General features: G+C 47.7%; 2 protein-coding genes and 1 long non-coding RNA gene across 5 annotated transcripts in view; all 3 read left to right on the forward strand.

Moving 5' to 3' along the window:
- myzap (myocardial zonula adherens protein) overlaps positions 1 to 10049 on the forward strand; it is a 12611-nt gene extending 2562 nt beyond the window's left edge. Inside the window, exons 3-14 of one of the 2 annotated variants that reach the window (XM_060071247.1) lie at positions 3235 to 3327; positions 4237 to 4407; positions 4988 to 5080; positions 5595 to 5708; positions 5848 to 6000; positions 6527 to 6652; positions 7289 to 7417; positions 7934 to 8028; positions 8125 to 8230; positions 8402 to 8485; positions 8754 to 8815; positions 8918 to 10049. In XM_060071247.1, the coding sequence (XP_059927230.1) occupies positions 3235 to 3327; positions 4237 to 4407; positions 4988 to 5080; positions 5595 to 5708; positions 5848 to 6000; positions 6527 to 6652; positions 7289 to 7417; positions 7934 to 8028; positions 8125 to 8230; positions 8402 to 8485; positions 8754 to 8815; positions 8918 to 9335 (1644 nt within the window). In that variant the 3' untranslated portion in view covers positions 9336 to 10049. Of the gene's footprint in view, positions 1 to 3234; positions 3328 to 4236; positions 4408 to 4987; positions 5081 to 5594; positions 5709 to 5847; positions 6001 to 6526; positions 6653 to 7288; positions 7418 to 7933; positions 8029 to 8124; positions 8231 to 8401; positions 8486 to 8708; positions 8816 to 8917 lie in introns of both variants that reach the window. The other variant, XM_060071246.1, reaches the window with a different exon arrangement.
- A 643-nt stretch (positions 10050 to 10692) lies between these two features.
- Positions 10693 to 15548, forward strand: polr2m (RNA polymerase II subunit M). Of its 2 annotated transcripts, none has more exons than XM_060071291.1 (4): positions 10693 to 11019; positions 11655 to 12185; positions 12618 to 12843; positions 14816 to 15548. In XM_060071291.1, exons 1-4 carry the CDS (start codon positions 10994 to 10996, stop codon positions 14957 to 14959), a joined length of 927 nt encoding a protein of 308 aa, XP_059927274.1. In that variant the 5' UTR covers positions 10693 to 10993; the 3' UTR covers positions 14960 to 15548. The 2 variants fall into 2 exon arrangements, with proteins under 2 accessions (XP_059927274.1, XP_059927271.1); XM_060071288.1 differs by having other exon boundaries at positions 10695 to 10976.
- A 6725-nt stretch (positions 15549 to 22273) lies between these two features.
- The window catches only part of LOC132471957 (uncharacterized), a 2828-nt gene continuing 1325 nt past the window's right edge, over positions 22274 to 23776 (forward strand). The window contains exon 1 of the long non-coding RNA XR_009528962.1: positions 22274 to 22687. This is a non-coding gene — a long non-coding RNA (uncharacterized LOC132471957). The remainder of the gene's footprint in view (positions 22688 to 23776) is intronic.

Raw genomic sequence — 23776 nt, forward strand, 5'->3', positions numbered from 1 at the left:
ATTTAAAAGCCCACCAATAGTCGCAGTTCCAGGGAAGGTTAGAATGTGTAAAGTGTAAGTTGTGGTAAAAGTGCTTGGATTGCGGATTGCTAATACAGAAAAGGAAGATGTTGAATGCAGTGATATTCACGGTATTGTTATCTTGGCCAGTTATGTAATAATATATGGGTGTGTGCATTTTCACAGCTGTCTCTCGTTTCAGTTTCCACATTTCAAGTCCAGATGGACTGCTGTAAATGTCTTAAGGGAGACCACTAGTTCAATGTAGAAAATATGCTTTAGAGTCGCCCCTTATTCAAGCAAAATGTGTTTGTGCATTTCACGCGCTGCTCACAGCCCATGACGCATTTATTTGTCGTTTGACTCTCCGTCAACATAACGGCTGGCAGCTTAACAACACCAACACTTAGGCTGTTTGTTGAAGCGTTTGTTCATTTGGTACAGCGCCACCACCAGCATCTTAATCCGTCCAGCTCCACTCATCCTCGGCACATTCTTCTGGCTAGGAGCTATTTGTCATAGGTGGTTCGCCTCACGCTGTGTTTGAGCTGGAGTTCTGCAGTGGAGAGGGGGAGCTGTACGGGTTTGACAGTCCAACACGGTCAATAACAAAGATAGCAGCCCAGATAGACACGCTGTCTGTACCTTGGCCTGGGTTTGTGTGCGATAGCCGCCAGCCGATAGCCACGACTCACGGGCTGGGTGTGGTCCTGACGCTAGGGGAACTCTCCCAGGGAGCAGTCTGCTTACGGTCTCATGAAGCAACAGTGACGTTGATTAGTTAAGAATGAAGGCAACGTAGCGTATATGTAAATGTACAGCGAGTCCGGAGAGCGCTACTTTGTATATGATAAACATCATGAAGTTACATAAGCATTATTCATGCAAATCAAATGCAGATGTACTATTTTACAATGAATAGCTAATAATTAAAAATTATTTGCCAAAGGTGAATAATTGTTTAAAGGCACCCAGTGCAACTTTATGTAAACATTCAATGAAAAATAAACATTCAATTTCTAGTCTTTTTTACACGTAGTAAGTTTCAATAACTCCATACCATTACATATCGACATTCAAGGAGCAAAGATGAGACGTCGTTGTGTGGTGAGAACTGATAGAAAATCGTAAACAACAACAATCGCCGGTGGGGAGAAGCCATTTTTCCATTGACTGGAAGCCTGCTTTATTTATTGTAGGTTACAAAAAATAAAGAAAATGGCGGCATTGTTGTTGTTATCGATTTTGTATCAGTTCTCACCACACAACGACGTCTCATCTTTGCTGCTTAAATGTCGGTATGTAATGGTATGGAGTTATTGAAACTTACTACGTGTAAAAAAGACTAGAAATTGAATGTTTATTTTTAAGCCTCGAAAGTTGCACTGGGTGCCTTTAAGTAGCCTATATACTACACGTGAACGCTTCAAAAAATAAACAAGATAACACTTTTTGCCGGATTTTTTCCTTTTTTTTATTAGCGGTTAATTTGTTTTTATTAGCGTGAAGAACGATATCCATGGGATGTTGCCCAATATCCCGAGATAGCGAACCAATCAAATTGTGCCATCTTAGGAGATTCACGTGTAGTAGCATACTAATAAATAATAATTCATTCATCATAATGACTTAATGGGGTGTATCACAAATCTTCAGTTTATTTACAAACAACCATATTCGAGATCCTATTAAATTAATAATGTTGGTGGAATCAAGTGTCTGCAAGGGTTCGAAGACGCTGCAGCATGTGATATTCACCCCTCCAAGTCCTCCTTAAATAAATAACTTGTTTAATGAGTATGACATCTTTGGAGCGTGGAACATAACATCGTACACAACGCTGAATAGAAACCACATCTAGGTCAACCTTCGTCAGCTGTATGATCAAAGGAAGGGAGAGATGGGTCAAATAAGAGGATTCAAACAATCACATCTCCCTCTCCTTAAATATGATCCAGTAAGAACCGAAGCAACGTTGAACTAGGAGTCTTGTAATCGGACACTTCAAGCACCAGCCTATCTGGGGTCCATGACCTGTATGATATGAAGGATTTCTAAACCACTGGAAGTGCTGGAAACTGAGACTTAGAGATGTTGTTGTGGAGGCTGCCTTGGGATTTGTACTTCATTCTTACAGTCTTTAACACGGGACATGATGTCTGAACTATATACGATGCAACCTGTGCTGTGGTGATGTCGCCACATCATTATGTTTATTCATATATATTTTATTTTTATTTTTTTGTGACGTGAAAAAGAATTTCCCCTTTGGAACAATAAAGTCAAAAGTCAAAAGTTTAAAGTCTAAAGTCTATAATCCAAACCTCCAAACAGATTAATTAGAATATCCAGACGATCTGATGATCTGTATAAAGGTCCTTTAGACACTCTAAATAACGGAGTGGTCGTTAGTTTAGGACCATCGGGTGGTCCATCTCTGTAGCTCACAGCGGCCGGGCTGCGGGTCTGAACCATCGCTCTCTGACAGCACGCTGCCCGACACAGAGACAACAAACCCGCTCGGCCTCTCAGCACACACTGGGGTCTTTGTTCAGGTCCGGTTTCCTCTTATCTCGTTGGATATCTCGTCAGACAGGCGAGGGAGGGTGGGAGAGACGCAGCCTTCGAGGTGAAAGGTCTCTTTGTTCAAACTTTAATGAAGATCTTATTTGCTCCTGAGTTTTTACACGATGGATTAGATAAGAGGCCGGTGGGCATTTTAATTCTATCATGACCATCAGAAGCATTGGCAGTGACAGATTGATGGTCAACACTCTATTAATCCCAAGGAAGGGGGGGGGGGGAATTCCCTTTTTTGGAGCATAGGAATGATCTGTTACAGAATATCTGATTATCTTCCATATCTGACTTTGGAGATAAAGAAATCCAGGCCAAGTTCACATGAATGTTAGCCTACTAATAATAATATGATAGTCCTCACATTAACGTGTGAACTACATTCCTTGGTTGCACTCGGCCAGTCGGGCTGTTTGAGTCTATCTCTAAAAGGCAAATTCTACTGAAACTCAAACACAGAGCATGCGCTTGTCGAGTTTCCAGTTTTCGGGTAAAACCCCCCAAATGATTAGCCTCCAATGTCATGTGATATTTACACAGAATAGACTGTTTGACTCCCGCAGGCAAAACGCTTCCATAAAAACAGCCTCGTCAAACCCACACTTCCTATACACTAAACCTGGGGAGATCTCTTTGTCTTTTTTTTTTCCCACACAGGATGTGAAGGAAGCGTCGGCCAATGGGGGGTGGAAGAAGAAGAACGGGCTGGTTCACAGGGGGAGGCCAGTGGGACGGGAGGCCCCGGAGCAGGTAGAGCGCGCCCCCCCCCACACACACACACACACACACACACACACACACACACACACACACACACACACTGCCACACCTCTGATACTGAGGGGGGAAACTCCTCTGAGATCCCCATCATCTCTTCACGCATCTGGGGTGACCAGGCTGCCTGTGTATTATGCACTCTTTTACCTAGCTGAATTCAGGGGGATACGAAACAGTTGGGCCCAATCCCATTTCTACCCCTTCCCCTTCCCCCTTCTTTTGAAGGGGGAAGGGGAAGGGGTAAGGGGTAGAAATGGGATTGGGCCTTATTGTGTAGGAAAGGACAACAACAATTCCTGTTGATAATACATTCTGTCCATGTCATACATGATCATACACATAGAGTAAGTTACATAACATTGCTATATAAACCTATGCACCATGCAGTGATGCATCGGTCACATACATAGTTTTTACTCACTGGACCAAATATCGACCTATTTTCACATGCATTGATTGGCAGGCATTGATCCTATAGATGTTACCTCAGACTCATCTGTCCTCCACACTCACTGCCTCTCAACGTGCGCTGAGCTGGGTCTGCCTGCACGGGGGCGACGGGGAGAGAGGCACACCGCTGCATACGGTAGAAGCTCCAGAGGTACTGGGTTACAGAAACCTGACACTGCCTCCCTCTCTCCCCATCGGCACCCTGCGCCTCCATCGCGCGCTCCTTCACTCCAGCGTCCGGTTGTCCACCTCATGTTCCCGCGGTGCCTGGAGAGTCATGACGAGGCATGACGTGCTGCCTCAGCTCTATGCACCGTTTATACTTCTAAAGGATTCCAGTGCAGGGGGGGGGGACAGCGGCAACCGGGTCCTGGGACCGTCCCGGTGAATGAGTGTGGCTGCCACGGTAACCCTACCCCTCTCTCGCCTCAGCACCTGAGGGCCTCAGCCAATGGCAGCGGGCCCCCGGAGGACGGCGAGCGGCAGGATGGGCCCAAGGTGTACGGCGTGGTGCAGAGGACGGGCGGCGACCGCACGCAGGAAGTGATGGCGCGGCAGTGGTCGGCCAATCACCTGCAGGACGAGATGAAGTACATCAAGGAGGTGAGCGGAGGCGACGGACGCGGGGCGTCGGCACGGCGACGAGGGTTCAGTGGGGGCGCGGTCGAGGGACGGAGGGGGGGACGAGCACGCTCCCACACACACGCACACACACGCACGCACACGCACGCACGCACGCACGCACGCACGCACGCACGCACGCACGGACACACACACACACACACACACACAAGCACACCACATACACGCGCACGCATGCACACGCACACACGCTCGTGCGCACGCACAAACACATGCACAGGCACGCACACACGCACACATCTTGGCCAGGATTAGAATGGTTATGCTTTCATTTCTTTATTTGTATGGACAAAGCAGAGAGCTCATTGTTCCAGGTTTAAATACTTTCGGTAGATGTACTGCGTCTGAAGGGATTCTAGACAGCGCTTGTGTGCGACCCCGTTCCCCGTCAGGCTTTTTTAGATTTCTGCACATAAAATGATTAAAGGTTGGTGAATGTCGCTCTTCATCCACCGCTCCAGTGTGTGGGTCGTCTTCATCAGGTGGATGAACACTAAGATGGACCAGGCTGAACTCGCGTGTCTTCCTCTCTGTGCCCCAGGTCAGAGACTCTCTGGAGAAGGTCAGGGAGCGCATGTACGGGCAGTTTGGAGGCATGCAGCAGTCCATGCAGAAACTCTCCCAAGAGATGAGGGTGAGGACTCAGAGTTAATGAATACATGAACACCTCTGTTGACATGAACACCGTTAGGGAATGGTTACTATACCGTTAGTTAAAGGTTACTAGACCATTAGTTAATGCGTACTACATTAACTAATGTTAACGAAAGGATCATTAATGTCCTATTGTACGGTATGTGTAAATGTGTATGCGTGGCTGTGTAGTGTGTGTGGGTGTTTTTATATATATATGTGTGTGTGTGTGTGTGTGTGTGTGTGTGTGTGTGTGTGTGTGTGTGTGTGTGTGTGTGTGTGTGTGTGTGTGTGTGTGTGTGTGTGTGTGTGTGTGTGTGTGTGTGTTATATATCTATAAAAGTGTGTGTGTGTGTGTGTGTATATCTGTGTGTGTGTGTGTGTGTGTATATCTATAAATGTGTGTGTGCGTGTATATCTGTGTGTGTGTGTGTATATCTATATATGTGTGTGTGTATATCTATAAATGTGCGTGTGTGTAGATATTGTAACGTGTCCGTCCGTCCGTCCGTCAGATGGCCAACACCCAACGGCGGACCCTGGAGTCGGAGGTGCGCGTGCGGACCACGGCCATGGACAGCTACGACCAGATGAACGGCTCCCTCATCTCGGCCAACCTTGACCTGCAGGTACGGACGGGGTCCTCTGCACTCTAAAACCCGACGCAGAACCATAAAGGTTCAGGACTGCGTCGAGGCGTCTGCGTGGTCATTGCGTTGGGTGACCGTGGGACCATAATCAGCCCTTAACGAGGCCGTCTCCCTCCAGAAATCGCTGCTGGAGAACTGCAAGACGCGGGTGGACATGCGGGACGAGGTGAAGACGCTGCGAAGCTCCCGGCAGGAGACGGAGGCCCGGCTCCGTGAGAAGGAGCAGCAGCTGGCCTCCGTGACGGCCGAGAACCAGACGCTGAAGCTGCAGGTGAGGCCGGGCTCACACTCACTGGAGTATACACAATCATAGACACACACCGACACACAGCCATGCAATAACGCACACGAACACACAGACAGTCGCGGACACACACATGCACATACACATAAACACACACACACACACACACACACACACACACATATACGTACACACTCACTTTCAACATTGTGGTATATAACGGAGTAAACATTGTGGTATTATATTACAGTAGAAGACCGATACTACCCGATTACTATAGAGATAGTATTTCTCTCAGGGATATCTTAGTGGTGAGTAGTATCATCTGAAGTGGCCGTAAAAAGCCTGTCAGGAATGCAAATTGTGATAAAGGACTTTACAAACATGCCGGACTTGAGGCTTGACTTGTAAAGTATAACTATCATGAGAAGCAGGAATGCTAGTTATTCTTTTCAAGTCCAGCGTTGTTTTCCCATGAGGCCGTTCCAGTCTGTCTGCATGTTCCACACACTCTGCAGGGCTCTTCGAGCGATGCTGTGGTTTGTGCTTTCAGGTGGAGGCGACCGAGGAAGCCCGCACCCTGGTGGTGAAGGAGGTCTCCTCCCGGCTGCAGAGGGAGTTCGACGAGAGGCTGATGGCGGAGCAGAAGAAACACAGAGAGGAGATTGAAAAGCTGCAGGTGCGCATTCCTCGTGTCACTGTTACTCACACAGAGAGTGTGGAGACAAACAGGGCCGGCCACCGAGAGATACGAGGGAGTGCATTGGTTATAAGATATTGTTCCGATTTGATTCTGTTGATGTGGTATATTTACATTACATTTACATGTAGAAGCCTTTTGAAGACGCTTTTTCTCCAAAGCGACTTACAATAAGCAAATTTGTCAGAATAAAGGGAAAAAACTATATATCTCTGTCGGTACAGTAAGGATGTTCCTAGAACCAAGTTCCAAGCATTAACCATCACTAGGTTAACCCGTTCCCCGTATACAACAAAGACAGCTAGGGTAAGATGCTACATAATGCTAAGTACTATTTTTTAAGTGCCAGGACGCACAACACATATGTGTGTACTTTAAGTGTCCGGACGTACAACAGCCAATAAGTTTGTAAGAGGGGTGTGTGTGTGGGGGGGGGGGGGGGGGGGGGGATGCTATGCAGACTTCAGGTGAACTCTGAACATGTGTTCCTCGTGAAAAGCCTCGACAGATGTGCTTTGCCACGTCAAGGAATTACAATGGTGCACGAAAGACCTTTTTGTGATCAAAACTCAGTCGCACATCTGAAAGCACTTCTGGTTTTCCTTTTCTGCTCAGGCCCAAATCGACGAGTACGTCAGGCGTCTGGAGGAGGCCGAGACCACGAGCCGCACCGCCCAGGCCCAGGTCGCCGAGCGGGACCAGAGGATCGGAGAGCTGGAACGCCTTCTGGACTGCATGGGACAGGTAGGGCTCTGGGACCCCACCCCCACCCCCACAGGCTCTCTGCCCCGCCCACAGGCTCTCTGCCCCCCCCCCCCCCACAGGCTCTCTGCCCCCCCCCCCCCCCCACAGGCTCTCTGCCCCGCCCACAGGCTCTCTGCCCCCCCCCCCCCCACCGGCTCTCTGTCCCCCTCCGGGCGGACCGACACACAGACACCGCATGAGCCCAAACTACAGAATGATGAGGTGGAAGATGTGTCGGGTTGCAACCTGAAGCCTCGACTCTCCTTATGGTGAACCGGCCAGCACCCAATCACTGATTTAAAATGTTTTGCCTGCATATATGTATGAATGTATGTCAATTAAGACCCCCATTGCACTCCTGATCATCCCTGGAAGGAGGGGTCCCCCACTCTGCGTTCCTCCTCGAGATATAAACACACGGCCTGCTAAGCCCTTTGAGACTGTGCCTGTGATTAAGGGCTAAACAAATACAATTGAATTTAATTGAATTTAATTGAAATTTCATTCTCATGGTAGGAGAAGACCCAGCTCGGAGAGAAGCTGCAGAAGTGTGAACAACGGCTCCGGCTGCTGGAGCTCACTGATCAGACGGACGGCAGCGTGACACGGAGGTACCCAGAGAGACCCTGACCGACATCGTGCTGTGTTTGAGTTGCTCTTCATGGGAGTAAAACCGGTATTGAGTCCTAACTGATCACTTCACTCAGATCCAAAAGTCTGGAGAACGAAGCGACAGACCTCCGGGAGAGGATCAAACATCTGAACGACATGGTGTTCTGCCAGCAGAGGAAAGTCAAAGGAATGATAGAGGAGGTGAGGACCCACGTCTCCATTTAAAGACAGACGGACAGACGCTGTCTCTGCATGTCGCATTCCAACCTGCGTCCGAGTCGAGTGTATCTCCAAGGGTACTGAAATGATGTGCTTAATGCTATTCGCTCAAGCAGTGTAATAACCAATATTCTCTTTTTATAAAATGCAAAGGTTCAATCGCTCCGGGCTAAGATCGCACAGAAGGACGTCTTCATCTCAGAACTCCTAGACAGGATTGCCATAGTGGAATGTGAGGTAAGGTGGCTGACGGCCGATCTCCTCTCAGGGTTGTGGTGGTGCTATTGCTTTACGACTTGATTGGAGTTGAAGTGTTGAAGCTTTCATCAGATGCCTGTGTCATTTCTGTGTGGAGGTTTACCGTACCTATCAATTCACTTTTCACAACGGATGTCAGACACCACCTGATTCCTTTGCATGATCTGAACTGATCCCGTTCTTTCCTCTTTTCTTTTCCTAGAATAATGAGTTAGACGACAAGCTGAAGTATTTTATGTCTGTGCAGAATAGGGCAAGAGATAAACTCCAAACCAGGGAGGTTGGAGTGGGCTGTGATTTGCCCTCTAGGTAAGAAGTTCAGCCAAAACAACAACAACACGTCAACCCAAGAGAGAGAGACAGATCTCCTGGGACAGATCCTCATCCTTTGACCTAACCGTGCGTCCACAGGAACGAATCCCAAGGCAGGCCCGGCGGGCGCCCCCTCCAGTCTGAGCCGAATGACTTCCCAGGGCCGCATCGTCCGGACCCCTATTCGAGCAGCCCCTCCCCACCTAGGAGCCCCCAGGCTTCCTACCTGCCCTCCAGTAGACTGGAGAGCAGTCTACTGAGGTACACTCCTCTCCAGTACAGCCGCGTCCTGCAGGCCAACCCCAGCACGCCCCCCAGCGTGGCGTCGGCCCCTCAGGCCTCAGACTCTGAGAGCCCCCCCGGCAACGAGGCCGGCTTCACGAGCCCCCCCAACGGCTCAGGTCCAGCCGACGCCGGCCCCCCCGCCCGCGCGCCCACGGCGAGACCCCCCTCTCAGATCTACACCCCCTTCATGAGACTGATGGAGATCACCGCTAATATCAAGATCGATCAGTGACCTTCACTTCCTCGTGTCGGGCTCAAGGACGTTGCCAAATCAAAAGAAGGGATGTATATTTCTGATTTGAAAAGATAATTTGTTTTGCATTTTGGGTGAAGACAGGGAAAATAAATATAATGATGTTATGGAGGGGTCAAATGCTGGTACGGTATTGTAAATGCGTGTATGGAGTATCTATGTCGGAGAAGCCTTTTATTGATGTGAAACATTCACCCCCGTTCTGCAGTGTTACTGTAGCTGTATATAGTTTTGGCACTGTAAATCAAAGGTTGTTAATAACACTGCTGGTTTGTACTTTATTTTGTTTACAATATAGTCCACCTGGAAGACTCATTGAAGGATAGGGATCATATGGGAAGAGGTCAAAACCATTCCTTTGCATTTTTCTCTACTTTGGTATTTACTCCCGATAAATGAAGTGAAGTATTTTGTTATTTTTTAAACTGCATATTTATTACAATGTTTGATGTTGAACATGGGGGATAGAAATGTATCCCATGTTTCACCAGTTTATTAACTAATGAAGTATGGTGCATTTGAATGATGGAATATGCGTATACATTTGTATTTATGGAACTTCCTGAGCCGACTCAATATGCGAGGTGCTTTCTATCAAGAGTAGAATCAGCTATGCCCCAATCAATGCATATCAATCTGCAAATACAACATGAAGCCATATATATTTTGAAAATAAATATTATTTATGTTCTCTATTGATATTCTTGTCAATTTAATAATCCGGGTCCTTGGAAGTAACTAACCCTAACACACATTTATTTGTAGTTGACGTACTATATACCTAAATGTTTTTTAATTGTATTAATGCCATTGAAGGTATTACTATGACAAAAAAAAATCAACTTTCACATTGAGTAAATTAATATAAATAAAACAATTGGTCTTATTTTATTAAAAAGCATGATGGCAAAATAATACATTTTATAAATTATATAGAAGCTCTTTATGAGAGAATAATGATACAAACAGATGAACAGGGTATAAATGGAATTAAAACTTAAAATGGTCGCTAGGTGGCAGCGCAGCTTGATTTGACAAATACTTTACACAAAAGTCGAAGAGAAAAACTGGTTGGTTTAAATCAAATTGCATTGTATCAGAATATAAAGTGCTTCTTCTTAAATTGGGGCATATGAATAATCTATTTATTATCTTGCTTTTTTCTGTACTTGAATCTAGAGTTTGGAAGATGCATTCTTCTCGTCCCGGTAGGGGGCGGTTACACCATAATGAGGTGCATTCTCCTGGTCGCCCATAGGGGGCGGTGACGCACCATAAGGAGGTGCATTCTCCTAGTCGTCGGTAGGGGCGGTGACGCACCATAAGGAGTCTGGGTTAGCGGGAAAGAGAAGATGAAGAAGGAGATAACCCGGCGGTAGCGCCATAATAAACATGTCGTGTTAGTGAGTCCAGCCAGAGAATGATATAATGCTGGCTATATGAAACAATAAACATGATTCTTACATCGTTTGTACATCATCTGTTCTCTAGCTAATACACCTCACCAGATATGCGTTCATCGCGGCCAGAGAGCCAGGGCCAGGTGGGAGATCTGAGGAGCAAGACCAGAGAGGAACTCCAGGAACTCCTGGTGCGACAGGAGCACATCCTATCAAACAGGTAGGAGACCCTGATCTATGATCAATAACATCTTATCAAACAGGTAGGAGAACCTGATCTATGATCGATAACATCTGATCAAACAGGTTGGAGACCTTATGATCAATAACATCTTATCAAACAGGTTGGATACCTTATGATCAATAACATCTTATCAAACAGGTAGGAGACCCCGATCTATGATCAATAACATCTTATCAAACAGGTAGGAGACCCTGATCAAACAGGTAGGAAACCTCAATAACATCTGATCAAACAGGTAGGAAGAAAACTAAAGGAGATCTAGGTCTAATGATCACTAAGATATGAATGCACTATAGTCGTCTATAGGGCGATCCGATATGGGCTGCATATGTCTGCTGTAAGTTGTGTTCATGGCCGTCTACTGTCAAGGAGATGGAAATACTCGATTGCATCACCCTGATTCATGTTACTGATGCGTCAAAAGACGTTACACACATCGTCTACCGAATACCCAGACTGTTTAATCACACGTATCACCAATATGAACACATTTAGCTTCCGACACCATGGAACAACCGAGATGTTTTCCTCATCCTCCTTAATATCGCACACACGTCACCTGACAGCTGACAGCTGCCTCCGCGCCGACTGGCCTCGTTCCTAAACGTTGTGTTGAGTGAATAACGAGGTGACGGCAGAATGCTCTGTTTCCAGGCGCTTCCTCCGCAGTCTCCCAGACGGCGGGAGGAAGATCTCCGACTTTGCTGAGAGAGTTCGCCTCGCCCTTGTTGAGCGCGACGAAGAGAAACAAAGACCACGCCTGCTGTTTTCTGTGGGGACAGAATTACAGTCCAAGTACCAGCAGGCTTTCTCTCAGCGACAGCATGGGGGCGACCCCGGCGCCGGGACGTCCTCTAACAGCAGGCCGGGGGAGGGTGCTGCTGCGGGACAGATGGACGTGTCTCACTCCGACCACTCCAGAGTGACCGTGGGAGCTGGGCAGACGCCCGCAGCCGGGCTGGCCGCCGGCGCCACCGGAGAGAGAGACCTCATACAGGCCCTGGAGAAGGTCTCGCTGTCGGACGCGTCGAGCACCACGGCGCCCCCGGAGGCCTCGAGGAGCGACGCGGAGAGGGGCGACGTGTTCCTCAGAACGCCACCGCACACCAAACCCAACTACCTGGAGGTGCTGGAGAGGACAGAGAGGGCGTCGGGCGACCGGAAGCAGAGATTCAAACCAAATCAGTGAGCGGTTTTTTGGGGGAATATTCATATGGATGTTGGATTTAGGTTCATAGCCCCCAATATGTTTATAACCATATACGTTGATGCATTTGATTGTCTACGGATTGTCTACGGCTTTGACCAATTGGTTAAAGGGGACATATTACACCACCAGGTGTGAGTGGGATTAGCCTTACAAGCCGTTTCGAAAATCTGCCCCATATGACCTCACTAGTGGACGTGTCCACCTAGATCTGTGCTGGATAGATCAGTCTACCAGCCTACCCAGTGGACTGAAGTAATCGGGGCTCATCTATCCAGCACAGATCTAGGTGGACAGTTTAGTGATGTCATATGGGTCCGATTTTCGAAACAGCTTGTAAGGCTAATCACACTCACACCTGGTGGTACAACGTGTCCCCTTTAACGTTGCTATCCATGTCTTTATTGCAGCCTTAGCCCCAGCGCAGAGCATCACTCCTCCTCAGAGTCACTGTCGGGGGATCAACCTCTCAGACGGGCGCCGCCCCTCTCTGCAGAAGCGCGGAAGGAGAGGGACAGGAAGCACCTCGATGACATCACCGCTGCCAGGCAGCCGCCCCTCCACCACAGCCCCGCCCTGCTGCTCTCCCTGGAGGAGTCGGCCTCGCTGCTGGAGGACCAGGCCCGCAAACACCAGGTGAGGTCCCACTAGTGAGGGGTCGGTCGCCCACGAGGACCAGGCCCGCAAACACCAGGTGAGGTCCCCCTAGTGAGGGGTCGGTCGCCCACGAGGACCAGGCCCGTGAACACCAGGTGAGGTCCCCCTAGTGAGGGGTCGGTCGCCCCCTAGTGAGGGGTCGGTCGCCCACGGGTCGGTCAGAACCAACGAACCCCGAAGGTGACCGACGAGAACTGATTCTTTTTTTCTTCTTTTTTAAAAATATGGTCGCGTAAATAAAATATACAAACAAACAGAGCTTCGTCTCCCCGCGACCTTATATTGATTGATTCTAAAACGTTCTCATCGATTCAGCCAATGAGAGAAGGTAGCAATCTCGTTGCCATGGCCCATGGGTAAACAAAAAAAAGGCACGTATGTGCTTTATATATGCTTAATATTTACACTTGACCTGGGGAATTTCGCCAGAACATTAGAAAGTAGTAGGCTACATGCATGTTGATTAACATTTATTCCATCATTTCCGATTCCCTGACGTAACAGACCATCTGATTTAACGAACGAATCAAACAAACGAAACAAACGAATCGTGATAGTGAACGGAACTGAAAGAACTAATTCCCGGAAAATAATCGTTTTGCCCCTCCCTCCCTCCCTCTCTCCCTCTCCCTCTCCCTCTCCCTCTCTCTCTCTCTCTCTACAAAAACCCAGTTTGTTCACAGACTAGAGCCTCAGAAACTGTCCTCGATGCATTTCAGATAAATGGGACGTCTTTGCAAAACCGATAACCACGTTCCGTACAGTTCAATGATTCTTAATGCGTTATTAACATGTGGGGAAAGGGCAACAGATAATTATGATAACTTCATTTGTATAACACCTTTCAAAACAAAGTTACAAAGTCGATGTTACAGAGCTCAGACTGTCTCTCCCGGTTCATATTGATGTCACAGACCTCAGACGGTCTCTCCCGGTTCATATCGATGTTACAGCCCTCAGACTGTCTCTCCTGGTTCATATCGATGTTACAGACCTCGGACTGTCTCTCCTGGTTCATATTGATGTTACAGTCCCCAGACTGTCTCTCCTGGTTCATATTGATGTTACAGCCCTCAGACTGTCTCTCCCGGTTCATATTGATGTTACAGCCCTCAGACTGTCTCTCCTTGCCCGGTTCATATCAATGTTACAGGTCTCAGACTGTCTCTCCGGGTTCATATTGGTGTTACAGTCCTCAGACTCTCTCTCCTGGGTTCATATTGATGTTATAGACCTCAGACGGTCTCTCCTGGTTCATATTGATGTTACAGACCTCAGACTGTCTCTCCCGGTTCATATTGATGTTACAGACCTCAGACGGTCTCTCCTGGTTCATATTGATGTTACAGAGCTCAGACGGTCTCTCCCGGTTCATATTGATGTTACAGACCTCAGACTGTCTCTCCCGGTTCATATTGATGTTACAGACCTCAGCCTGTCTCTCCTGGTTCATATTGATGTCACAGACCTCAGACGGTCTCTCCTGGTTCATATTGATGTTACAGAGCTCAGACGGTCTCTCCCGGTTCATATCGATGTTACAGACCTCAGACTGTCTCTCCCGGTTCATATTGATGTTACAGACCTCAGACGGTCTCTCCTGGTTCATATTGATGTTACAGACCTCAGACTGTCTCTCCTGGCCCAGTTCATATTGATGTTACAGACCTCAGACTGTCTCTCCTGGTTCATATTGATGTTACAGAGCTCAGGCTGTCTCTCCCGGTTCATATTGATGTTACAGACCTCAGACTGTCTCTCCCGGTTCATATTGATGTTACAGACCTCAGACGGTCTCTCCTGGTTCATATTGATGTCACAGCCCTCAGACTGTCTCTCCTGGTTCATATTGATGTTACAGACCTCAGACTGTCTCTCCTGGCCTGGTTCATATTGATGTTACAGACCTCAGACTGTCTCTCCCGGTTCATAGCGTGTTGTGTCCTTTCAGGAGCTCCAGTCCAGAATAGCGAGCCAGAAGCTGAGTGAAGCGCTGAAGGTCTCCATGGGGAGCTTTGTTCCTGAGACCGGGCCCCAGGCCGCCTACAGAGAGGCCCCCCCCGATGAGGACCAGCCGTCCTCAGAAGAGGACTAGCCCACTGAGGCCCCCCCCGATGAGGACCAGCCGTCCTCAGAAGAGGACCAGTCACTGTGGTGGGGTTCTGGGTAAACCAGGCCTAGACCTCTGTGTCTGTGTCTCATGTTTCCGGGCCGGATCCCTGGTTCTGGTTAGTCCTTCTGGAGAGGAGGTTTTATCCCGGGCTGCGGGAGATTGATTGTGAACTCAGGTGATGAATCAGGAGCAGCTCGATAACTTGGTCACATCCTGCTCAGTTTCAACTCATTTGAAAATATAATCATTCAAAGTCTAAATGTTTAGTAGTGTTTCACATTCACCATGACATATGGCATATGAAATATGACATACACTTTTTATTTATTTGTCAAAAAAATCATATCGTTAAATTTTATCTGTTCTCATGATTGCAATCGTAGCGTTATTGTGATTTAAAATTGCAAACTATAAAATCAACAATTTGATACCATACTTACATGCCCAAAAGCAGACTTTTATTTGGTGTTTTGTTTCAACACATTAAGAACCGTGCCAGATGTGTTCAGATATGACAAGTCCTGTGAGATGATGGATCGCTCAATAAAATAATCTACTTTTGTAAACATTCCTTCTGTGTGAGAAATGATTTGACATTCTTCAGGTCAGCCAGATATTGGAGGTATTTTAGCAATGATCCTAAACAAAGCCAACACCTCCCTCAATCTATGTCCACCAAAGCTCTAGCAATTAAATAAAGTATTTAAGGTTTTCAATTGAGATTTGCTTTCTTGCAAGTCACTGAATTGCAACAAAGCAAATTCTGAATCCTGTCAATGATACTAATAATCCAGTCTGTGGACTCAATACCATATATATTTGAATGTATGTTGATACTTACTAACTCAGCTGAATCTATCATGGTCCCAAATGTATGCAACACCTTAAGGAAGGTATTAAAACTTTGTTTAAGTCCACATTTGCCCAACAGTTTTCAAGTAATGGCTAAGAAATAGTTGAATAAAAAAATGAGTAAATATTGGTTTCATGTGAACCAGTATCTTCCAGTATCCAGTTTATTTATTTTGTCTTTATCGGTTATCTTTTAAGCCCTAGACTCAGACATGTCTGAATTCTTTCCAAATGTTATCGAAGAAGCAATCAGTGAGCCACTTGATAAGATTATCGGGAGGTCGTGAAACATGGAAGCTGAAACATCTGGATCGGGTTTGGATCCTGTGGAGAGGATGGAACGGTGAGAGGGTAGAAGAGCGATGCGACTCTGGGAAAGACAACTTCTCCTGGGTGCTGGTGTACAGTAGATAAGACTTGGCAGTGAGGTTCTCCTCTCCTCTCCACACTGTCTCTGCTGGCCCACTCCTCTGTTGACTTTGCTCAGCTTTTCTTTATTGGGTTTTTAGCAAAAGGCCCAAAGGGGAATTTTAATTAGTTTCCCGAGAGCGAGGGGGGCTACGGGGACTGAGGGTGATTCCATCTGGCTGCTGATGATCTGTGATAACCTTTGGTAATTGTTGCTGAGACACATCGGTGGGAAGAAAGAAAAAACACATCTGGCCGGTTTAAGAGCGGACTGAGGAGAAGTGCCACTCGGCGTTGGTGCTTCCTGCGCGTTCAAACACCGGATCTTAGAATGCTTTCCCTCTGAATGCTGTCAATCATTTATATAACTTTTAGTTGCTTTATTTTTTTCCTCTCAAGATTGTTTTTCAGCGTTCTATTGTCATTTGAAACCCTAACTCACCACCTCTGTTGTAAATTGGATTCTTCCTCTATGGTCTCTGAAGAAGAAGACGGGAGTCCAGACAGACTCTAATATGAGTTATCGTCCTGGTACTGGTATTAATTAAGGCATAAGCAGCACTACATTTAAATATGGAGACTGTTACCAGTGAGGCCGATTCTGTGGCTGTAGCCTACCACAATGAAGGGAAGTTATTCGGCGAGTTTGTGAAACCAGCGCCTCAAATTAATATTGTTCTCCCCAAGTAGTCTGCAAGTGATTTGCTCCGACTCCTGAGGCCTAAATCACACATCTCGAGGGAGCAGAAATAATTCGGTGTTCGGAGGGGGAAAATAGTAGTGATTTCATAACCTGTTCTTCAAAGACAAGTCGACTCTGTGTTACCTTAAACATGTGATGTGTAGACTGGCATTAAGAACAATTGTGTCTCCCTTGAATCATTGCATGATGTGTGCCGTGTTGGTGACTGAGGTCATGCTTTTCCCCGCCTCTCTCATGTTTTGTGTTATTTTAAAAGGGGATGTACCGAAATGGACGCAGCCCGTAGCTGAATCATCTTAATTCAGGGAAGGAGACACACACCCACACACTGATTCAAAACGATGATGCACTGTCTATTACACTAATACATATTATTGTATGAATAAAAAAAGAAACAAAAAGTTAAGTCTGACTCACATTGGGTTGGTTTCTCTTGTGCACTGAAAATGGATTGTTCTCCGGGAAATGGAGGTGCTGTTATTTTGGGCGCGTCTCCAGTCCCCCGCAGACCTTAATTGGATTAGGAGGATTAAGTCATGAAAATGGATGGATGGATTTTGACCAGTTTGACAGTTTGCCTACCTTTCAAGTTAACATAACATCAAGTGAACTTTAACTGCCCAACGCTTAACGCTCACGATTGTTGAAAGTGAAATAAATGCAAAAGGTAAACCATATGGTGGATAATATATCCATCTAGCGCGATAAAAAGGCATCGGTTGTAGTAACAAGAATTGGCCAGTGGAGGGCAGTAATGCATCTACACACATCTCTCTGCTTCCATTTCCAGTGGGCCCATACTCCTATTATTGCTCCATAAAGAAGTATTTTATTATTTATATTTCATTATAACACATTTTTCACTAAGTTTTTGTGTGAAACTTGGAAAATCTAACAAATTGATTAATAAAAGCAAAACCACCAAGTGGGAATCTAAATGTGTTCAAATCGGAAATAGGTTTGTGTTAAACAACGATGCACTACTTCTACTGACGCAGCCGCGGCAGATGTGCCACTGGAACAGAAATCCCCCGATGCATCCGAGCAGCACTGACTCACAAGACAAACCTTTAAACACACACTATTTGGTATGATCACTATGTCGAGCAGGAAACTCCCACCATATCGACTTGGAACGCCTTGCATGGCCACCCTGTGGCCGAAACAAACGAAACCAAACAGAAAGAGAATAGGAGGAGAAGGTAGGGAGACAGAGGGGGGTGGGAGAGGGGGAGGAGAGGGAACACGGTTTGTGATGCGAGCCCCGGGCCAAGAAGCTGCCACGGCCTCCATAGCCGCCCCACGTCCGGGCTGGCAGCGCATTGAGCGGGCTGTTTTAGGGGCCTGTCAGGGGCCCATCACAGCCAGGACGCGTCTCGGTGGGGGTGTGGAGGGGCTGCCAGGGCACGGCGGGGGAGGGGGCCCGGGTTCTCCCGCACAGCCGCTGGCTCATAATGAGCAGAAGAAACTCCCGTTCTCGCGTCCACTTCCAACAACGCATTTTTTTACACAACTTTTTATTTCATAGATCTCTGGTTGGAAAGAAACCCAAACTCTGGGCTGAAGGTTGCTTGTACGTTCAATCAGTTGAACACTCCACACATTTAAGTGTTCTTTAAGGCACAATTAGACCAAGGTTGTGAAACACTATAGTTGTTCTGTTCAAGAACTAAATATATGAATATATACGAATAAACATGGGAATTTATATGTTGACATAGGCTATGGGCAAAGATCTGAAAACTGTGGTTCAGTGAAATGTAGTTCTTAGTGGTATCTGATATCTGGGAAGTGGAAAGTAGAAAAATATATACCAATGATCATGAAATGAACAGTAAACCTCCCGGTATACGACAGATCCCCCCGTCCTCTCTCTGTGGGGCTGTTGGGGGACAGCGAAGGGAACCCCATCCTGTATTTTGCAAGTGAGATTGTGTTTATTAGTTTTGCGTCAGATACAACTGTTCTCTGCCTCGGGCTCTGTGTTGTACTACAGTGGTTGTAAAACAGTTTGTGAAAGAAAAAAAATGAGGCAATCCTCCTTTGTCCAACAATTATGGGGCCTCTGTATGGAATCGCTGGCTTGTTTATATGCTGTAATGTTGTGTTCATGCCAAACTCACTCCGAGCCCCAGGCCAGGTGTTTTTGATTGCAGTTTGGTTTTCTTTTTTCTGTGTGTGGAGCAGAGTCAGCAACACAATGCGATGGCTGGCAGCCTGTAGGATACCGATCAGGAGTCTCTGGGAGGAACGGGTTTAGGGGCCGACACCTCCAAAGAAAATAGGCTTCGTAGACGCAGGGAAACTAATATTTGTTATTGTGTGCTTTTTTTATCACCACATGAGTGCGATTTAAATGGATTTTCATTTAACGATACGATTTGGCAGCAATAAACCAACTCTGCAAATGACTAGTGGTCAAACGTGCATTGTTTAACAAAGAGGAGCTTGTTGCTCACTCACTCTCCTAAGCCCAGCCAGATCCCCCAAACAAAACTAGGAACATGGAAAACCTCATTTGTCGTGTATCGCTCCAGATAAAACGATAGTACTCTCATATAAAGTCTGACACGTTCCTATTTGAAGCTCATGTGTCAGTTCTTCCAATGGGTTCAATGGCATATAGTAACTGTCGAGCTGTTGTTCTGGGACTGGACAACAATGTTCACTGGACTCGCTTCTGTTGTGGTTTTCTAAGTCTTCTATTGTTTCTTTTTCTCTCTTTCCTACGAAACCAAAGTTGTGTGTTGAAATAATAAGACCCAGTTTGGACATTGATGCGGAAACTTCTGCTTTAAAAAGAAAGTCATAGTAGATCAAACAATCAGCTAACGGTCAGATTTAAGGTCAAACCCTCTGGACTCAGGCTCCAGTATGAAACACATCCTTATATTAGGCTGATTTATGAGCGGAGGGATGTGTCATGTGTTGTGTTCAGAGAACCACACCCGTGATCACATCCCCATAATCACAACAGAGAGGTGGGGTTGAGTTGGATGGGGTTAGGTGCAGGGTTTGAGTTAGGTGGGAGCCAGTGGGAGCTGAGCTCCCAGAGAGAGAGGTCTGGCTCCCATGAAAGCAGCAAACTCAAATATCTGTGGGGGTCTCTGAAAATACAGCAGCATAATATCGTAATTACAAATAAAGCTACTTTCCCTTCCACATGCAGAGTAATATTGACGTTAAGTAAGGGATAATAGAGCGCCGGTCATTATCGGGAAAATAAGCCCCGATAGGGTGAACCGGACCCCGACGTGAAACGGAGGAGTCTTGCTTCGACTTGAAGGGGCTTATTTACGACTTATTGTCAACAACTCAGCGCAAGGCCGGTACGGACTCCTCCCCCCCCCCCCCCCCCCCCCGTCAACAACTTTAAGAGACCCCCACAGAGATGGAATTATAACTCGAACCCTGGTTAGGTGGGTTTGGTAGGGTGTGGTGTGGTTGGGGTTCAGTGGGGTTAGGTGGGGCTAGGTGGGGTGGGGTTGGGGTTCAGTGGGGTTAGGTGGGGCTAGGTGTGGTGTGGTTGGGGTTCAGTGGGGTTAGGTGGGGCTAGGTGGGGTGGGGTTGGGGTTCAGTGGGGTTAGGTGGGGTGGGGTTGGGGTTCAGTGGGGTTAGGTGGGGCTAGGTGGGGTGGGGTTGGGGTTCAGTGGGGTTAGGTGGGGCTAGGTGGGGTGGGGTTGGGGTTCAGTGGGGTTAGGTGGGGTGTGGTTGGGGTTCAGTGGGGTTAGGTGGGGTTGGGGTTCAGTGGGGTTAGGTGGGGTTGGGGTTCAGTGGGGTTAGGTGGGGTTAGGTGGGGTGGGGTGTGGTTGGGGTTCAGTGGGGTTAGGTGGGGTTGGGGTTCAGTGGGGTTAGGTGGGGTTAGGTGGGGTGGGGTGTGGTTGGGGTTCAGTGGGGTTAGGTGGGGTTAGGTGGGGTGGGGTGTGGTTGGGGTTCAGTGGGGTTAGGTGGGGTTGGGGTTCAGTGGGGTTAGGTGGGGTTGGGGTTCAGTGGGGTTAGGTGGGGTTAGGTGGGGTGGGGTGTGGTTGGGGTTCAGTGGGGTTAGGTGGGGCTAGGTGGTGTTGGGTGGGGTTGAGTTTGTTGGTGTTTGTCGGGGTTGTGTTAGGTGGGGTTAGGTGGGCAGGCCATTGAAGGAACAGCCCCCCCCCCCCCCCCCCCCCACCAGGCGCTTCTCCTTCTTGTTCCTGTCTCTGCATTCAGGGATCATAACAACATGGCCGTGACCGATGGAGAATGCAGCGCTGCGCTCACATGGCTCCACTGGGCTCTGCTACAGGTGCAGCGGTCGTAAAGAGCAGCGGGAGCTGCTGTGTGTGTGTGTGTGTGTGTGTGTGTGTGTGTGTGTGTGTGTGTGTGTGTGTGTGTGTGTGTGTGTGTGTGTGTGTGTGCGCGTGTGTGTGTGTGTGTGCGTGTGTGTGTGTGCGCGTGTGTGTGTGTGTGTGTGTGCGCGTGTGTGTGTGTGTCGGAATGGGCATGCATATGTATGAATATGTGCGTGTGTGTGTGTGTGCTAATTTTTGTACATGTGTGTGTACGTGCGTTTGTGTGTGTTAACACGTGTGCGTGAGTGGCGCATATGTATTTTCATGTGTGCGTGCGTATGTGTGTATGTGCATGTGCGTATGTGTGTGTATGCATGTGCGTATGTGTGTGTATGCATGTGTGTGTGTGTGTGTGTATATGTGCATGTGTGTCTGTGTATGACGTGGTTCGGGGCACACACACACATACACTGAGGCACATACACACACACACACACACACACACACACACATCCGTACATGCAGGCACATACTCACAAACACACTCATGCACTCGGCACACAAACAGGCACATAAACACACGTAGACACACGCACAAATGGACACACACACACATGCTGAGGCCACACATACAGACCAACATCACACACCCGCACTACACCCTGACAGATATTTGGTGAATGAGATAAACGCCATGCTCTGTTGCAAGAAGAAAGCAAGCATTTCATGTCGTGTTTGTTTTGAAGTGGCCGGCTCTGTTCCCCGACGCACCCACGCTTTAAGTTCACACGCCCCGCCAAATAATGAGATCCGCTCTCGGCTTTGAACCCGTGGAGTCCATTATAGATGTTAGGTCTACCTGGGGAACCACAGAGGGACACACAGAGGGACTCCGTGTGTCACTGAGAGTCCGTCCTGTGGCAGGAGAAGGACATTCGAGACCTCTGGATTGGAATAACGTCGGTACATCTGAGCTGCAGCAGCCTGTGGGGCTCATCGTGAACGCCTCCGTGTGGAAGGGGAGGGGAACAGGGATGTTAATGATTGTGCTGTACTGATTCTTTGGTTCATTGTTCGGTGACACATCGTGGACTGATTTGTCGTTGTGGGGGGACGACGACGTCGTGTTTGAGTCGAAGCGAAACAGCATTTTAATTAGCCTATAGTACAGCATGTTTACCTTGGTTTAGGGTTTTACAGTTCTATCACTCTCTTGAGTCCTCTAAATATGGCAGAGTATCACCGACATCAAATCCCATAATGCACTCTGATGACCTAAGAGGCCCATGGAACTATTAGTACCTTACAGTCCGTGGTGTGTGAGTGGGAACTTACATTTTTTACTCCCTGGACGAATTTCTAGATGCTGTGTAACTCATCATGTTTACCAGCTATCACATTCGTCCTCCTTCGTTTTGGGAAAATAATGAGGAATTCTGTGAAAGGAATCCTAACCGTCTCAAGTGCCCCCTCGCAGTTTACATGGTGAGTAAACAAAGTTGAAACTGTACATATTTCCCAATGTTCCTTCGCTTTGAGAGTGTCAAACCAAAATGTATTTACTGTTATTTACAGTTTGGAGAAGATGTTGCCGCTTAGCTTTCCTTCACAGCTCGGGCTGAACAGAGACGTGCCTGCCAGCAGTGGTCAATATATATCAGTATTATAGTGTCTCATTGTTTCAGATTGTAACATCGAAACCCTGAAGGGCATCGGGGACATCCCATAATAACGATCATTTCGGCCAGGAAATCCCTTTAGACTTGTTCTGATGAAACAGTTCCATTAATCACCTGACACGACTCTTCTGTAAAACTGAACCTGAGGATCTGACGGAGGAGTTGACGTACCTTCATGACCAGCGTCTCTCCTCAGCCCACCGAGCCTCCCACAACATGAGTCAACATGTTGTTTAACCCGGAGAGGCAGGGAGGAACACACACAGGCCTCCTTAACCGGCTGGCGGACGTGGCTCAGGAGGCAGAGCGGGTTGGGTGGTAACCAGAAGGTTGCTCGTCCGAGCCCCGGCTCCTCCTCGCCGAGTGTCGAGGAGTCCCTGAGTAAGACGCCTCACCCTGACTGCTTCCGACGAGCTGGCTGTCGCCGTGTGGTTGACTCCGCCGTCGCCGTGTGAATGTGTGAGTGAATGGTCGTAAGTCAGCAACGCGTCAGCGAACGCGGGGCCGCGGCCGACCGTGGTCCCCTTGAACCCCGCGGCGTGGCCTGTGCTCCACACCGCATCGTGGATCTATTTAGGCAGCGTTTAGGCCTCAAACACAACAGAGAAGCAACAAAGGACAAATCTGGCACGGAGGGAAGGAAACAGCTGTGGCGGCCTCAGTGGCCCGCGGTCCTGGGTGATTTGTCTTCGACACTGACACCTGCAAGCCATTTCAGGAGGATTTACAGGCTCAGGGCCAGCCGCTGGGGAGGAGACAAACTGTTTTCACAGCAAACGAGGTGGAACCCTGTGTTGTTAGTTGTTAGTTGTCCGACTCTGGTCCGGAATTTGCAGCTCTTTTGAAAACAAGGAGGGGATGATGTGCTTCAATGTTCAAAACATGATATCTAAGG

Source organism: Gadus macrocephalus, chromosome 14, assembly GCF_031168955.1.
Source record: "Gadus macrocephalus chromosome 14, ASM3116895v1".
Classification (NCBI taxonomy): domain Eukaryota; kingdom Metazoa; phylum Chordata; class Actinopteri; order Gadiformes; family Gadidae; genus Gadus; species Gadus macrocephalus.

Coding starts and splice junctions, on each gene's coding strand:
- polr2m (XM_060071288.1), top strand. CDS start 10,867: ATGCGTTCATCGCGGCCAGAGAGCCAGGGCCAGGTGGGAGATCTGAGG. Junction 12,186..12,617: donor CAGAGATTCAAACCAAATCA/GTGAGCGGTTTT, acceptor TCTTTATTGCAG/CCTTAGCCCCAGCGCAGAGC. Junction 12,844..14,815: donor ACCAGGCCCGCAAACACCAG/GTGAGGTCCCAC, acceptor GTGTCCTTTCAG/GAGCTCCAGTCCAGAATAGC.